Source organism: Pteropus alecto, unplaced genomic scaffold (genome assembly GCF_000325575.1).
Source record: "Pteropus alecto unplaced genomic scaffold, ASM32557v1 scaffold71, whole genome shotgun sequence".
Lineage (NCBI taxonomy): Eukaryota > Metazoa > Chordata > Mammalia > Chiroptera > Pteropodidae > Pteropus > Pteropus alecto.
In genome coordinates this window covers 10771497-10788114 of record NW_006433024.1, presented here as the reverse complement: position 1 = coordinate 10788114, position 16618 = coordinate 10771497, and the positions used below count along the sequence as shown (strand labels likewise).

Genomic DNA, 16618 nt, shown 5'->3' with positions numbered 1-16618 from the left:
CCCAACACCAGTCTTTCCTCCTCTCAGCTAAGGGAGTAAGACGAAATGGGAAGAAATGTATAGAATGAGATTCTAGAGACATAACAAGAAAAAAATGAAGATCCTTAGGTAAAAGGCATAAACACTTAACATCATTTATAATCTGGACTCTGATAAAAGGTACACCTCTTTCACAAGCATTTACACCTCCCCGACAGGCATAAAGGTTAAAGGCTAAACTGCTAAATTTACCCACCTCACTTCCCACCCCAACCCAACTCCAAAAATAATCAATGAGCCTCCTTCACTAGGAGCCCATGGGTCTCCATCCCTTCTGCAAACCTGTCGCACTGATGCTTCTCTACGATTTAACAAAATTGCAGCCTTTGGACAAGCGCAGACCATTCAGGCTTACAGAGCCCCGGGGATTTAGGGAGCGCTCAGGGAAACACTGTTTAAAAAGGAAAACGGGCCACTCGCTAAACCACAAAGATTCAGAGTACATTTTTGCAAAGTTCTTCTTTTTCTTTTAAACGGTAAGGTTATTGTTCTAGTTACAGATGCACCATTTTAAAACCTGCTGTAACTAAGCAAAATTAGAACTGATGTCAGAACGATGATTATATTTCTCTTGGCAGATTAGCATACTCTCAATCCCACTTACTCAATTTTTGTGGGACAAAACTATAACTTTCCAATCTGGCTACATACATTTGTTAAGTTTGCTTCAAAAAAAAATTTTTTTTTTAAGAAGACGGTGAAGATCTGCAACAGTTTTATCATAAAACAACTGTCTATAAAAGAAAACATTTCAGAGTCATTTAAATACAGCAAGACACTGGCCCCACACACCAAGGTTTTAGAATGAGCCTCACCTGAATGGTCTGCCTGTGTTCTCGGAATACATTCACTCGGATCACTGCTTTGTTAAATTCAGGATTTAGAGACTGAATAATCTCATAATCCAGATGCTCCTGATGGAGAAAAAGTCAAACAATGACAAACTTTAGAAATAAGCTTTAGAAACTACATATTAAGAAAGTAAGTATGCATTCTAAAGACTTCAACTGGATTTAAAACCATGAATGAATCAAATTCTTATCTTAATTTCCTACCTGATATTGCAGAGCATCGAATCCTTTAAATATAAATTCGAACAGTGTGTGGAGGTTATCAGGGCTTGGGGAGGTAACAAAGATATTGGAGTACCTATTGAACAGAAAAAGCAGCAATTTTTTTTAAGTAATTAGGAAATCTAAAAAATGTTTCTGGAACTTAAGAAAAAAAGAAAACATTTCTAGTTGCCCCTGTCACACAGGTGATAACCAGAGACAATGGCAGGGGGAAAAGTCAGGAAACCTTTTGGGGAGGAAGTGTACAGCAACTCCAGACCTGAGGAAATTTTTCCTCCCCCACTAAAACACATTAACGATCTGAAGGAAGCAATTAACTAAAGACATGTCTGCAAGCACACTGCTGACAGGCACTGTGGGGACAACTCCTTCGACATGCAGAACCAGCACGCTGCTCCCCAATCCTACCCCGGGACAAGGGGGCCGGCTTCACATTCGTCACTACCTGTGCTGAGAGGGTTTCAAACTGTGAAGCCAGAAAACTCCACTGGTGCCAAGGCCAAGGCCACGGCAAATCTCTGAGAGATTTTTGTAAATGCAAAGGATGCTAATGGCTAAGGGGCCGAGTGGTGTCGCTGGAACAGCAAGAGAAACAAATAACTAAGAGTCAGGAGCTGAACTCAGTGCCAGTGCTACTGGCGATGGCTTGCTGGGGGATCTTGGCAAAGTCACTGAAACTCCTGGGTTTCTCCATCTGTAAAATGCTCATGGAGCAATAAGGAGCACCAAGACAGATGATGTGCAGGGGAGAACACCATCTCCTAGATCCAGTCCAGGTCGACTGTTTATGCCTGTAGAGTTAGAAGCACGAACTCTGCTGGAAGTTACATGAGTCTCCCACTCAGGGCAAAAGAACAGAAAGTAATGTCACACTCGAGGCAGCTCCTCAGAAGTAAACAAGATCTTCTACTGATCAAAATCATTAAAATGTCAAACTTGAACTTCTCTCAGTCAGCAAAGCTGGTCATATACATTCTCATCTCCTGAGAGTTTTAAAGTTTCTTACCTATTTCTTTGCTTTTCTGTTTGTTCAATGTTAAATAGTGATCACAAAGGCCCTGGTGTGTGTGTGTGTGTGTGTATCTCTGTGTGTGTGAGTCTGTGCCTGTGCATGTATATGTGCACCTCTGGGGAGCTGGGGGAAAGTGATTGCTGTTTCTAGACAGGAACCCAACACCTAGAGAAATCACACAAGAGCCTGCTCAGACCCAGAACAGTCTCCCAGTCCCCTGAGCCCTAATCCTTCCCACTTCTTCCTCAGAGCCCGGAGCGCCTAGAGATGGGGAACAGGACTCCCTTACCCAAAAGCCACTGCCCCAGCAATAGCCAATCCCAGGGCTGCAGACTTCCCCCTTCCTCGGGCAGCTGTGAGCGCAACAGTACTCCTCAGGGTCTTTTCGGAGATCCCCTCGATGAATTTCAAGACAGCTTTGGCCTGTGGAAAGAGACACATATAAGGTGAGCTCTGAGAAAGGCCAAAGTTTCAGCCATCTATCACCATTGCCGTGAAGTCAGGCTGACGCCAAGGCCAAATAAAATGGGGACAGTTCTTATAGGTCAGAGTGCACCTGGACTTCCACTCCCGTGGTCACCTGCTCTTGGTCTTGAGGCTTTAAATATCAGTGAGATATGGATAACCCCCAAATTCACACCTAATCTTCCCAACACACCAGAGTCTTATACACATGCAACTGCCCCTGCACATCTCCACGTGTACCTCTAAAGGATAAGTCAACCTTAAAACCAAATGCCTACTGTGGCCCTCAAACCTCCCCACCTACAATCTTCCCCATCTCAGTCAACTGTCCAACTGTTTAGCCTTCTGCCTTTTCTCCCTGCACCTGATTTATCAGCAAATCCCACCAGTGTGACCTTAAAAACATACAAAGTCCTACCATTCCTCACCATCATCCTCCTCTACCTAGTAGAAGCCGCCATCCTGTCTTGCCCCCATTATTACAGTAGCCTCCTAATTAGTCTTTCTACTCCCACCTTCATTCCTCTATGATCTAGACTCAACACAGCAGCGAGAGATCCTTTTAAAATTAAGCCTGGGATCCCTCTGGCAGCTGTGCTAAGAGACTATAAGCCTAAAACTTACCTCCACTAATCCCCAGCTCTCGCAGAGTAAGCGCCAAACCTTTTCCAGTGGCCTGCACTAACACGTACTCTCTGACCCCCATCACCTCCTCCTGCTCCCATCCACTCACTCTGCTTCAGCCCAATGCTAGTGCTCGAGCGCACCAGTCAGACTACCTCAGGCCTGTGTATCTGGTGAACCCTCTGCTGGAAGCACTCTCTCCCCAGAGAGCCACGTGGCTCATTCCCTCAACTCCTTCAAGTCTGCTTAAATATCGCCTTCTCGATGAGGCTTTCCCTGGCTACTCTATCTAGAACCACAGCATCCAGCCTCCTCCTGGCACTGTCTATCCCTCTTTACTGCTTGTTACATTTCTCCATCGTACATAGCACCTTCTACTGAGCTATAGGATTTGATTATTTCCTTGATTTGTTGTCTGTCTCATCCTACCAGAATGAAACAGGTGTGTTCCTATTGTTTACTACTGAGTCCAGTAGCTAGAAGAGTACTTGGCACCGGGGAGGGTATGTAAGATGCCAGTGGCACTGAATGAAAGGAGGGACTACCACACTACGCAGGAGCCAAACTCTGCTCCCTAAATGGAATCTACCCTGGGAACAGGCCACTGAGACTGGGAAGATGGCCAGAGCCCTGGCCTGCTGGGTCCTAGAGAAGCTGCCTTATGCACCTGGGCAAGTGACACAAAGACACTGAAGAGATGCAGGCCCAGGCGGATGGAAGGAGAGGGGCCACAGGAAGCCAAAGTCTCTGCAGATGGAAGCACTCAAAGGAGATCCAGGATCGACTCGTCCTAACTCAGCCTTTGCCGAACACTGTATTTTACCTTTTCGTCTTTTACTTTACAGTAGGGAAGTACAAACTCCAACAAAACATAACAGGAAAAATCCACTAACACAATAAAAGGGCACAAAATCTGGACTACAAATGCATTCTAAAACATTTTTCTAAAATGAAAAACCAATACAAAAAAGCAATCTGGTTTACAAAACAAAACAAAAAAAAAAGGGTGATCAGTAATTATGTGAAAGGTGCCTGCTTCTCTCATAATTTAAATAACACAAAATAAAACAATGATCCTATGTTCCCATATCAGATTGGTAAAGACTTATAAGTTTCCTAGTACCCAGTGTTGGCACGGCTCCAGGGCAAGAGGTATTTTCACACACTGCTGGTAGTTCCATGTATTGGTGCAACACCCATTTTAATATACACATACTCTGATCCAGCAATTCTTCTCCTGAAAACTTATTCTAGAGATAGTGCCCACAGATGTATCTGTAAGAACATCCTAACAGCATTGTTAATAACAGCAAAGAAGTGGAAATCAACCCAAATATCTAAAAGGGGATCATTTATACTCTGTACAGTGTGACCTCTTCGTATATTTTTAAAATATCCATTAACACGTGTAGAAAAAGATCCAGAAGGAAACACAATAAATTGTTAATAGTAATTGTCTCTGCAGAGTGGGACTGTCAAGTAAAATCTCCACTATTTTTTTCCAGTTTTATTAAGAAATAATTAACATACATTACTGTACAAGTTCAAGGTGTATAGCATGGTTTACACGTACAAGTGACCCTTAAACAATGTAGGGTTAGGGATACCCACCACCTATAAAGTCAAAAATCCACATATAACACCCTCCGCATATGCAGCTTCCTGACCGCCAGCTGACCCTTGACCTGCGTGGGTCAACTGACCAAAATCCACATGTAAGCAGACCCGTGCAGTTCAACCCCACATTGTTCAAGGCTCAATTGTATTGTAAAATAATTCGAATAATACATTCAGCTAATATCTGTCTTCTCATATAGCTACAATAAAAAGAAAGAAGAATAAAGGAAGAAAATTTTCTCCTTGCGATGAAAATTCTTAACATTTATTCTGCAACACTACTACTTACACTGTAGTGTCTCCCTGTCCTGCTCTTTCCTCCATCTTTTCACTCACTCCCTCTCTCTGGTGATGAAGAGGGTATCGGGAAGTGGTTCTAAGCTGTAGAGCTTACAGCTAAGACTACATAGAGAGCTACGTAGTTGGCGATTCTATTTCCGGAAAGAAAAGGAATAGCCTACTGGGGCTCAGCCCCGACTGGTAGGTGTCACTGCAGCTGTTTTCCATCATGACATCAGAGCCTAGTGCCCAGAGGCCTGTGCTGTCGTCCAGCTCAGGCTAGAACAGAACCCTGAACAACTACTGTGAACCCAGACGACTGGGAACAGCCCTGCTGTCGCTGCATGAGTTTGAGCAAGAGAAAAGGCCTCTGCCCCAGGGAAGATCCAAGTCTTGACTTTTCCTGACTTGGCTTCTCTTGCTTTCTGCATTGCTTATACTGGGGCAGGACATTCTGAACACCACACCCACCTGGTCTAGGGTCTTGCAGCAGTCCACCAGCACGCCCACAGGCTGGGTGTCCTGCAAGCTCTCCTTCAGCTCCTTCAGCTCCAGATCAGATGGACCAAGACTCTCATCCTACCAGAGAGAGAGAGAAGGATTGCCACTGACACAAGAAGGAAAACACCGAAAATGCAGCCTCCCCCAGATTCTCAAGCCCCTGGCTGGCTCACCGGGGTCTGCGGGGGCAGGGCCTCAATGCTGGCAGCATGCGAGGAGATGGGCAGGATGTTGAGCTGGTCATCGATGACGAGACACTTCTTACAAGAGGCCAGAGAAAGAATAAATCTGAGGAACAAAACCACCATAATGAGGTGTTGGTGGGGAGGGGGCCAATGTCTGCACAACAAAGCTGTGGCTTTTCTTCAGGAAAATCATTTGGCCCCACGTCTCTAAGCCAAAAGCCAGTTGGAGAGCAATGTGAGGTGATTCCGAGCCTCCTCTGTAAGGCACCTGAACACACTTTATACAGTAAAGAAAACTGAGAACTCTCTTAAGAGACTGGTTACAAGCATTCCTCTTGTGCACAGCTGCCACTGTGCCCTGAGCCATCTGGCCTTTCCGCATCCTCCTAGGGTCACCTTTCAGCACAAAGGTGTCTCAGGCCACCCTTAAATGGGGAACTCCAAATCCACCTCACATACGCTCACCGGTCACACGGGGAAATATATACATACACAAATGGATTTACCTTGTGTCACAAGGAAGAAAAAATTAAAGAGAGAAGAGGAAAGCTCCCTTAAGAAATATAACATAAACTTGCATGTAGAAAAACACGTGCTTGGCTATAAAATTCAAACTTCTCCCACGACCGCAAGAAAAGAGTCTCACACGCTTTCACAGTTTCGATTCGATCTGGCAGCACACAACGACCTCCTGGCCCACTCCTTTTACTGAGTTAAAGCAACAGAGATGATTGAAATGCGAAAGGCCCCAATGTTCATCAAGGCCAGGATTTCGAAACCTCAGCACTTCTGATATTCTGAACCAGATTTTTTGTTGGAAGGGTTGTTCTGTGCCTTGGAAGCTGTTTAGCAGCATCCCTGTCCTCTAACCACTAGATGCCATAGCACCCTCCACAAATCCCCGTCTCCCCCAAGTCAAGACAATCAAAGTGTGTGCAGACCTTGCCAAATGTCCCCTGGGGCAAAACTACTCAAGCTGAGAACCACTGATCTAGGCCTCAGTTTCTTAAGATGCTAATTGCTGTTCCCTAAAAAAAGACCCTGTGGCTCAGTTTCAGAAATAATCAGTTAAACAGGCCCCTGCTGCTGCAAGGCTTTTCGGAGGCTGCAACAGGCAAATGTGAATCTTCATGAAGGAAAAACATATCAGCATCCCCCAGACATACTGGGCCAGAAAACCCTTTTGTCATAAGGTACTTCTTAAAACGCCAGTGTTCTACAAAACACATTTTGGGAAATAGTCACCCGGACAGATCACTCCTTTGACAGAAGAGTAAGCTAAGAGCCAGAGGAAGAGGGTGACTTGGTTAGGGCCAGAAGCAAGACAGAATCCAGGTCTCCTGGCCCCAGCTTTCCACTCACTTTCACTGCTTCTGGTTAGCTTTACGAGAGTCAGAACACTCACCATTTTGGACTTCCCTCCGACAGAAGTCCAGCTTTCAGCTGGGTCCTCCCACTGTGGCTCTTCACAATTAAGGGACTGAGAACTGTGCTGCAGACCTACCTCTCATTAAATCTTCCCACCACATCCTGATGGGCCTCAGTCCTGTATCTTGAATGTACGTCCTAAAAGAGACAAAATCCATTAACAAAGGCATCTGTATAGTGCTGAGGCTAAGGGCCGAATGTGAAGAAGTTCTATGGAGCAACCCTAGGATAAAGGAGGTGCCAGCGATGCTGCTGGAAACAAAATCCACTTCTCCATAACCTGCTGTGCCAAACTGGCCAGATGCTATGCGCTGGAACTGGGATGAGACACTAACTAAATGCAGTGTTTCTTATTACAACTAACTTCTCCTGACTTTTACCACATTTTATCCAGCATCATGAAACATATTCATTCAATAAAATGTACATGCCAGTGCCCGACATGCTGGGTACACACTGGTGTGTTTCATAGAGCATGACCTGTTCTCATGGAGCTTATAGTCTCTTGGTTGCAGGGAGACAAATGAGTAAATACATACAAATTTTGGCAAATGCTACAAAAGAAAAACAGGGTGCGGTGATAGCAAATGTGTGTGCGGGTGGGGAGGAACCTACTTATACAGGGTAGTGAGAAGGCCCTCTGAAGTGATAAGCGGGCAGCCACTGGAGAGGTGGGGAAGAACAAACCAACTGCAATGGGCACAAAGTCATTTGTTTGTTCATTCACAAACATTTAATGAGTGCTTACTGAAGACCAGGGACTCTTCTAGCATCTGGGAATATACATTGAGGAAAACAAAGTCTCTGCTTTCATGAAGTTTAGCGACAAGCACAGAAAGGCATACAATGAATAAATAAATATAAAACTTTATATAGCTGTAAAATTCTCTGACGAAAAATACACCAGTTTAAGGAGTGATGGACAGAACCTCCTGTTCTCCACAGAGTGTGAGAAAGGGAGCCACGCAGATATTCCTATGGGAATATCAAGTGCAAAGGCCCTCAGGTGAGAGTGTGCTGGGCATGTCTGAGGACCTTCAAGGAGGCCAGAGGGGCTGTATTGACAAGTAAGGAAGGAGTTGTGGTGACAGGAAGCAGGTACTAAGATGTGAGAGAAGTCCATGTCACCAAAAGAATGCAGCTCACAAAACCCTGATGCCAATCCAAACATCATTCCCAAGCAGCGGGGTGGGGACAGGACTCACACCCTGCCACTCAGAACGCCCGTGTGGCACCTGGTGAGACACAGCCCCACGCCTAACCATGTCCTCAGCTCTGGGAGAAAACCTCTCCTGCCAGAGTCAAAGTTCTTGCCAACATGGGGGTGTAACCAGCACATGTCCCATCATTATCCATTGGCGGAGGAGGGCCGCTGAGGAACTCTGTGTACAGTCTTGTTTTTTGCAATACACAAATACAGGCAGTGGCACGACTCTGCAGAATACTATCCAGAAATCTAACTACATGACAGCTGCATCATATCTGCATCTCACTGGTGTAGAATTTGCAAATGCTTGGCAGCAAATGCAAAATTCAGAGGTTCCGAGGCACACACAGGGTCACTGAGATTTCTCTGCAGTGGCTTTCTCATTGGTTGCAGTCAAAGAGCTCCCTGCCCAGAGGTTATGCTGACCGCTCCCTGGAATTGCTCACCCAGAATTTTTAAAAGTGGCCTACCATAAAGACATAGGTTGATTTGAACCTCCTACAATTAAGTTAAACAGACTTACCATGGTCATTGTGTACAACTGCTTGAGTGAATTCATGGTCCGTAGAAGGATAACCACCAGCCCACCACCTTCCACCGTTTCTACAGTCCTGGCCAGCAAGTTTGGAGTTAAAGCTTCAAAATCCTGGAAGAAGGAGATCTTAGAAAGGGCTGGTCATACTAAGAGCACCCACAGAGAAGTTCGGTCAAGGGCCAGTGATAAGGTAAAAGGGGGGCTTTGGAGCACAAACTCAGGACCATACCCCTCACTCAACTCACCAGAATGGACGTGCACACCCTCTCTCCCTCTCTCTCTTCCTCTCTCCCTCTCTCTCTCTCTTCCTCTCTTTCTCTCTCCCTCTCTCTCTCCCTCTCTCTCTCATAGCCTCTTACTTAGTAGTAACACGGAAGAAAGTCCAGCCCTAGAGAACACGTGTACCTGGTTTTATGTCAAAAGTGTTTCTAATAATCTCTGATAAAATCATATTTGGAAAAAAGTCCTCCAATCTTCATTGATTCACGCCTGAATTTCAGAAACACTTCACATTCATTTTCTAGTGTTTATAGATCAAAACTACTTGACAGAGCTCGAATGCACCACATGAGGGAGCTACTGCTTAAAGGAGCCATTATCACCACAACTGGTAACAGTGGTGAGCTTGAGCTCAGGTGAGAATGAGGCAAAATGTTATTTTCTGGCCTCCGAGGTAAGATGCAAACCAGCAGCAGATGAGACAACCCACTGGAATGCAGAAAGAAAAAATCTTCTATTCATAATTTCTCCCCATATTTCTTAAGTTATATTTTGAAGGGACGTTTCATAACGTATATAATGATAATATTACATGTAGATAATAAATAGATACCAAAACGTGGGTATTTGTGCTTAAACGTCTTCTTTTTATGGTGGGAGGAGGGGTGTCAAAGAATCAAAGAATTAAAAAAAGACCACCACCACTCAAAACAAAGAAAAATGTGAAACTTAGTCTATTAACCTCTCAGGCAAGAGAATATATACCAGTGAGGAAATTCATCAGGTAGTTCTCGGAGATTTTAAGGATTAGAGAGGGTGGGGGTGTGGAAGGTCCTGGTGGTGGACATGCTAGTCAAGCACTCTCAACAGGACGTATGAGCACACAGGTCTGTACCCAACTGGTAAGACAAGTCCCACCGCTCGCTTGTCACCAAAGTCTTCACTTAGTTCCAATCATGATCTGGGGTCCTAGGGTCGCCTGAAGTACGCAGTGCTTTATCAGCTTTAGCTGGTTAGAACCAGGTGTGACAGAGCATCACTGCTTATTTTGGTATCTCTAGACAAATGCCACTTTAGGCAGAAAATTTTATTTTAATATGGGATGAGTTATCGAGTTTCCTTTGGAAAGTGGCCCCGTCCTCCACTGATAATGTTTAGGGGAGGAAGGTGTGCATCTTCTCTCCTTGCTGTACACCTGTGCTCCGGGAACCAGGCAGCCCAACACCCCCTCAGTGCTCCAGCTCCAGTCACAGGCCGGCAGACGCCACCCACCTGGAGAACACACATGCCGAAGGTGTTGCCCAGGATCTTGTGAGTCTCATTGTAGTAGCAGTAGCGAATGTTTGTGGCTGCGACGAAGAGTTCAAAGGGGTCATCTTGCTTTATGTTCAGAGTTCCGTTCTTTATTTTCTTCTGTAGCTGTCGCATTCTTTTCTTCCGGTGACTGCAACCAACCCCCCATCCCATGAGAGCCAGTTAACTAGAGGTGCTGAAGACTTGGGAGCAGAAGATGAACACAATAATCATTCACTTAGAGCTTCAGAGCTAGAAGGCAGGCTGGAAATTGTAGGACTAATCCCCTCCCTTTAAAGGTGAAGAAAACTGGAATGGGGTGATTAAGAAGATGAGATCAGAGGGAGACAGTGGTCAGTCTGTGCATCAGCTCTGCTATTTTGCTCTGTCACCTTCAGCAGATATTTCACTTTAAAAGGAGGGTAATGAGAGTATCGAAACTTCATTTGGCCAGAGCTTGAAACCAACCTCGGTGGCCTCATTACCTCAGTCTCAAGCCACTGCTTCAACTACACGGTACTGCTCCCCAGAGGACCTGGGTGGGAAAGGCACGGTGATGGCGGGTTACTTTATTCATTTTTCCTAAATGAATTCCTCCACTTCCTTCCCAGACTGTGGGATCAAGTCCTCAATGGCAGCTCTAATCTAAGACAATACTGATAGGGGATATGAGTCTCTCAGAAATTCCTGAATATTTTTGTCTTATAAACTCTGAATATCTGACTGTCTTTTATAGGGAAGGGAGAACAAGAAAGCCCCATAACTGAGGATTATAGCTGATCAAAATTTTATCATAGTTCTCTAACTGAATAGCTAGAACCAAAGCTTTCCCTCTGGGCCTCCACTTCCTCATCTGTGACACGAGGCAGTTAGAAGAATTAATTTCCACTGTCCCTCTGACTCATGCCTTAGCCCATAACTTAGAAAAAATCATCAGCTTTAACCTGGTGCCCTGTGACATCAAGAAAGGGGTGGGATTGCTACAAGAGGCAGAGAGAGACTTTTAAAAGTGAAATCAGCTGGCTGAAGTTCAAAAGGCAAATCTTCCCAGAACACTGGGAACTGCCTAATTCTGCACCCATCTGACATCTATCAACTGAACAGAGAATAAGAAGCCCCCAAAACTTACAATTCTGCTGACAGGCAACAGGCCTTATTTTCAATCTGTATTAAAATTAATCTGCCCAATTATGAAAGAATATATACAACAAAATATCAATTATGGTTTAAAACTACATACCAGTGACATACAGCTAGACACTAACAATACCTAAGTGTTGAAACTATGGGTGCTTTTTGTTTTCACCTTTGTGATTTTTCTATATTTCTTATAATAAAGCTTTTATAATTCCTTTTTAAAAAGCAAAACTAGTAACCCAAAATCTAGTTTCTCTTAGGCAGAATCAAGTCTCTTTAAGACCAAAGGAAAGAAACTAATCAAATGTAACCTTTCGCTTAGTAAAATTAAAATACCTTAGTACTTGTTAATGCGTTCAACTCAACAAACGTTAACTGAGCACCTACTACAAACATGACAGATCATTTAAAAGTATGAAAATATAAAGATAAGCAGAAGAGTCCTCCTAACTAAATGAACTTACCACATGGAAGTAAAAAAAAGACCAATGTGCAAGGGACTATTTCCAGAGAAAGCGAGAACATAAGGTGACAGACACTGTAAGAGAAGGCAAGTGCTGAAGAGGTGGAGGAGCCATGCAATTGAGGGATGGAGGAAGAGCTTCGGGAAGGAGGCAGGCCCTGATAGGCAAGGAGCATTCCACAGGTGATGACCGAGGTGGGAGTAGCATCCAGAGCAGGGAGGCAGCAGGGGCAAAGGCTGGGAGCTTCATCACAGCAGAGAGCAGTCAGAGCTGGAGATAGGATTTCAGAGTCAATATCAGAGACAAACACGTTTGGGACTACAGGAGAGAGAAGAGGCCCAAGGACAGAATCACACATGCTAATTGGGCTTGGCTGGGAGATAATATGACCAAGAGAAAGAGAAGAGTTCAGGAAGGTTGTTTGAGTAACTGACCTAGAAGCCAAGAAAGGAGAGCATTTCTGAAGTGACCACATAGTGAGTTATTTGCCATGTAATAGCGCTCCATACCCCAGACTCCTCCGTACAAAGCATTGTAGGTAGAACTGCCAAGTTTCCACCAGGTGATCAACCCCACCTCCCTTGGCCCAGGGATGGGCTTCTTCCCACAAGAATTTGGAAGACTGATCGCCATATATTTACTGAAACATATAAAACTCCTGTACTGTTTCTGCCACGAGGACCACAAGAAACAGAAAGCTGATTTGAAGTGGGAAAAAACAGAGCAGAATGGAGAGATGAGGGACTGAGCAAGGACTGAGAGCATCCGCACTCTGGCTCTACGCCCCGAGGCAGAGATGAAGTCTCGTCCCCTTAGGGTTCACAAGCTCCCCTATACTTCAATAAACTCCCTTGGTGCCTAAGTGTTTGTGTTGGAGGCCTGCTATTTACAACTAGAAGTCTTAAGTTCTACAGCTTCAAAGAAATAAGATTAGCCACCTGTCAAATACATCAGTAAAGTGGTAGAGGAAGAGCTCTGAAAAGGAGAAAAAGGAAGAAAAGTTGTCTCATTAGGTATCGCGTCATCAAATGATTTCCAAGAGCACTATTTGGTCACAACGGGAGAAGCAGCCAGACAGCAAAGAGGGTGACTGGGAGTGCAAAAGGCTTGTTTCAAAGTATAAGGCAATAAAAATGAGAAAATGCTATTCTGAGGGATAAAGCTGGATATGTAGCTAATCATTTTATTTTAATTTTATTTTTCTTGAGAATAGAGAGCTGAGCATGTTTAACAGGAAAAAGGAGAAAGTGTCAAATGGGACATGGAGTGGCCGGCAGAGGAAAGAAGGTGAAGGTCCTGCAAAAAGTGAGAGGAGAGATCCAGAGTAGATAAACGGGTTTGCTGTAAACACGGGACAAGGTACGGCCTCCTCAGAACAAAAAGGGAAAAGGGAAGGTAAAAACACAGAGTGAATCTGAGGTACGAAAAGGAAACTGAAGGAACTTGAATTAAGTGACCTTAGAAAAGTAGAATGAAAAATCATGTGCAGAAAGCAAGGAACTGGACTGGAGACTTAAAGACTATGAAAATAATTTAAAACATTGTCAGGAATGAAGAAAGGATATCAACTCTATTGTTTTCTCTATTTGGAAATGTCCTCAGAGACAGCACTTCCACTAACAATCCCTGAAAAACTATGTCAAAAAATCATTTCCTGACATTTAACTACCGAGCAGGAATTGGAAGTAGCATAGGACACTCATCTAAGGGCGAAGCTTACCTGCTAAACCCCAGCTCTTTCTTATAACACCACAACACTGAAGGCCGAGCCTTCACAGTTGCTTTGGATAGCATGTGATGGAGTATGACCACCTGCCAAAGAAAAAAGTCACAGAATCTCAGGGTCATAAGAGACTTTGAGACTGCCAGGCCCAAGACCTCATTTGACATACACAGAAACTAAACTGAGGGCCAGGGAAAGGAGGTGCCTAAGGTCACAAGGTAAGTAGTGTTCAGGTTGGGACTAGGAGCCAGGTCACAAACACTTAACCTTGTGCTCAGTACACCATCCCAGATGTCAAAAGTTGTTAACCTGTCTGCTAGGAATTCGAAATGTAGAGTTTATCACTAACAAAAACCAAAGGAAGGGCCCCACTAGGCATTTTTGTTAACGAAAACTAGTCAAGGGACCTAATCTCATTGTGCTGAAACCCAAGAGGACCTGTGTAACATGCTGACTCTTTGGGACAGGATACAAAATCAGTCAAGAAGCGTGTACCAGGTCTTACCTGATCTTTTCCTCGATCTCCGACTACAACAAAGAGAGACCTTTGACGCTCAGCTACCCCATTCTCAATGAGAATCCGGATTCGGTTATCAACTTTCTTCCGATGCATGGTCAAAGATTATCACTAAAACAGAAAGAAAGGAAACACACTGGACATGAACACCAGATTCTGGATGAGGAACATTAGCTGCTGCTTCCTGTGGGGACCGTACTAGACACATTTATAAGTATCATCTTAACCCTCAAACAGCTCCTTTGGGAAGACATTACCCTCATTTTTAAAATAAGGAAACTGAGGCTTTGAAGATGAAGAAAATGTTCTCTCAACATGGGCAATCAATGGGGAAGCTGTAACTTACACCTCTATTGAGGAGTTTTTTAAAAAATCAGAAACAGCGTTCAAAAAAATAGAATGATTAAAATACATAATGGTATATCTATGGGATAATAAGGTAGTTTTCTAAAGAACATTTTCAAAATCATTTTAAAAAGTTATCTAAGAGTATGGATGTACCCTTAGATATGTACCCTCATGAGAGAATAACATGGCAGGATAAAGTATGATACCATTTTTTATGAATATAAATAATACATAGAGAAAAAAAATTGGAAGAAAATACCAAAACATAGTTATTTCTGGATGGTGAGATTACAGATGATTCTTTTTGTTCCTTTTTTTTTTAGAGTGTTGCTTATTCAAAATTCACGTACATTACTAATAAAGTCAGGGGAAAGAAGCAAATGATTACTATGATGAAATGTGTCCAGCTGTTTCCTCAAGGGAGGGAAAACTATACTGAAGCCTATATAGACAGACCTCAAAATTTACTGTAATTACACACAATAAAATACTACATAATTACACCAAAGAAATATCAGATATATTTATATTGCTATAATGCAAACTTTAAAATGACACATTAGACATTCCAGTGCCTGCTACATCCTAAATATAAAGCCCATTAATTGAAACTTAATCATGCCTTATCTACCCTTCTAATCTCCCAATCCAAATATGAATTTTAGCAGTTCTAACGCTTACTATTAAACAGTGTCACAACCAGTAGTTCCTATTTTATAAGGAAAGGAGCAAGCATAACCACTGAAGTAGCCAAAGGAAGAAAGTGACAGAGGATTGACACGCAGCTCTGCCTGACTCCAAAGCCTGATGTCTTTCCAGTTCGCCAAACTGCGCAGCTTGCAGGTTGTATTACTGGCCACATAAAGACCCCACGATGATCAATCAGTAACTAATTATTGGGACTGCTTTTTGCCCTAGTTACTGTGGGAGCCCCAGAAGTAGTACCTCATAAAGCTTGACTTCAAGGGGCTTTCATTCTCCTTGGAGAAGATACTTACGAGAAAGAGATGAGGGACAATCTGTGTAAAGACAGATAAAAACAGATGTAAAAATAATAGCTACAGCTAGTGGCCTGATGAAATTCTGAGATTACCGTGGCTTGGAGTTGCCACGGAAGGCTTAACGGATGAAGAAGGCCTTGAAGGAGGAAAAATATTTTTCATTCACTCATATATTCGTCTAATACACATGGCATCTGTGTGCCAGGCACCATTCTAGGTGCACTGGTAAATAAAGTTCTGAACGTGACTGTTGAATAAAGCGTATAAATGAATGAGCATAGTGAAGTAGCTAAGAGTGTAGGACGATCTGGAATCGGATGGCCTTAGTTCAATCCCCAGCGCTACAACCAGGAACTGTAGGCAAGCTCCGCGAAAAGCAAAAGTGTTGTCACTCACCCACGTACCCGACTCCTCAGCTAGAGGTCCCTAGAGAGTGGAAATGGAGCCATGCAACCTCCGAGAGTTATGGAGAAGCACGCCCGAGTGGCTGCCTATTGGGGAAAGAATCCTGCCATCTAGGAGCGCCAGACTGAGGCGGCAGTCGGTGTGGGCCGGGCATCAACATGGATGCGGAGGCTTCGTCCTCGAGCCAGTCACCCCCGGGCCCAAGAAGGACACTGACAACCACTTCGGCACCCACCGCCAACCATCCCGTGATAAGTACCTGCGCCCGGAGCCCGGCGAATTCCAGCCAGCAGCAAAGCAGAAGCACGTGGGGAAACCGAACTACTCGGGAGAGGAGGCGCAGCAGGCTGCCCCTAGCGGATGCCTGCCGCAAGCCGAGTTCGCCTGGCTCCGGGGCGCGCGTCCTGCTCAGGCGCTAGTAGACGGCGGGTACGCGAGCGCACTAACGGTGCTGCGACGGCAAGTGATGGGGGACCTTTCTCAACCCTGTCGCTGCGTGATGACGTCAGAGGCCCAGGAGGCGGAGTTGCAGCCTACATCGCAATT

The 16618-nt window shown here is 44.3% G+C and overlaps 1 protein-coding gene across 4 annotated transcripts in view; it reads right to left on the bottom strand.

The window, feature by feature from the left end:
* NAT10 (N-acetyltransferase 10) overlaps positions 1-16543 on the bottom strand; it is a 36871-nt gene extending 20328 nt beyond the window's left edge. Inside the window, exons 1-12 of one of the 4 annotated variants that reach the window (XM_025044134.1) lie at positions 16332-16543; positions 15612-15685; positions 14307-14429; positions 13799-13890; positions 10457-10628; positions 8954-9076; positions 7300-7361; positions 5784-5898; positions 5581-5688; positions 2414-2547; positions 1095-1188; positions 855-953 (exon numbers count right to left, since the gene is read on the bottom strand). In XM_025044134.1, the coding sequence (XP_024899902.1) occupies positions 855-953; positions 1095-1188; positions 2414-2547; positions 5581-5688; positions 5784-5898; positions 7300-7361; positions 8954-9076; positions 10457-10628; positions 13799-13890; positions 14307-14414 (1107 nt within the window). In that variant the 5' untranslated portion in view covers positions 14415-14429; positions 15612-15685; positions 16332-16543. Of the gene's footprint in view, positions 1-854; positions 954-1094; positions 1189-2413; positions 2548-5580; positions 5689-5783; positions 5899-7299; positions 7362-8953; positions 9077-10456; positions 10629-13798; positions 13891-14306; positions 14430-15611; positions 15686-16063; positions 16308-16331 lie in introns of those variants that run through there. The other 3 variants (XM_006908022.3, XM_015586425.2, XM_025044135.1) reach the window with 3 other exon arrangements.
* Between the last annotated feature and the right edge of the window lie 75 nt (positions 16544-16618).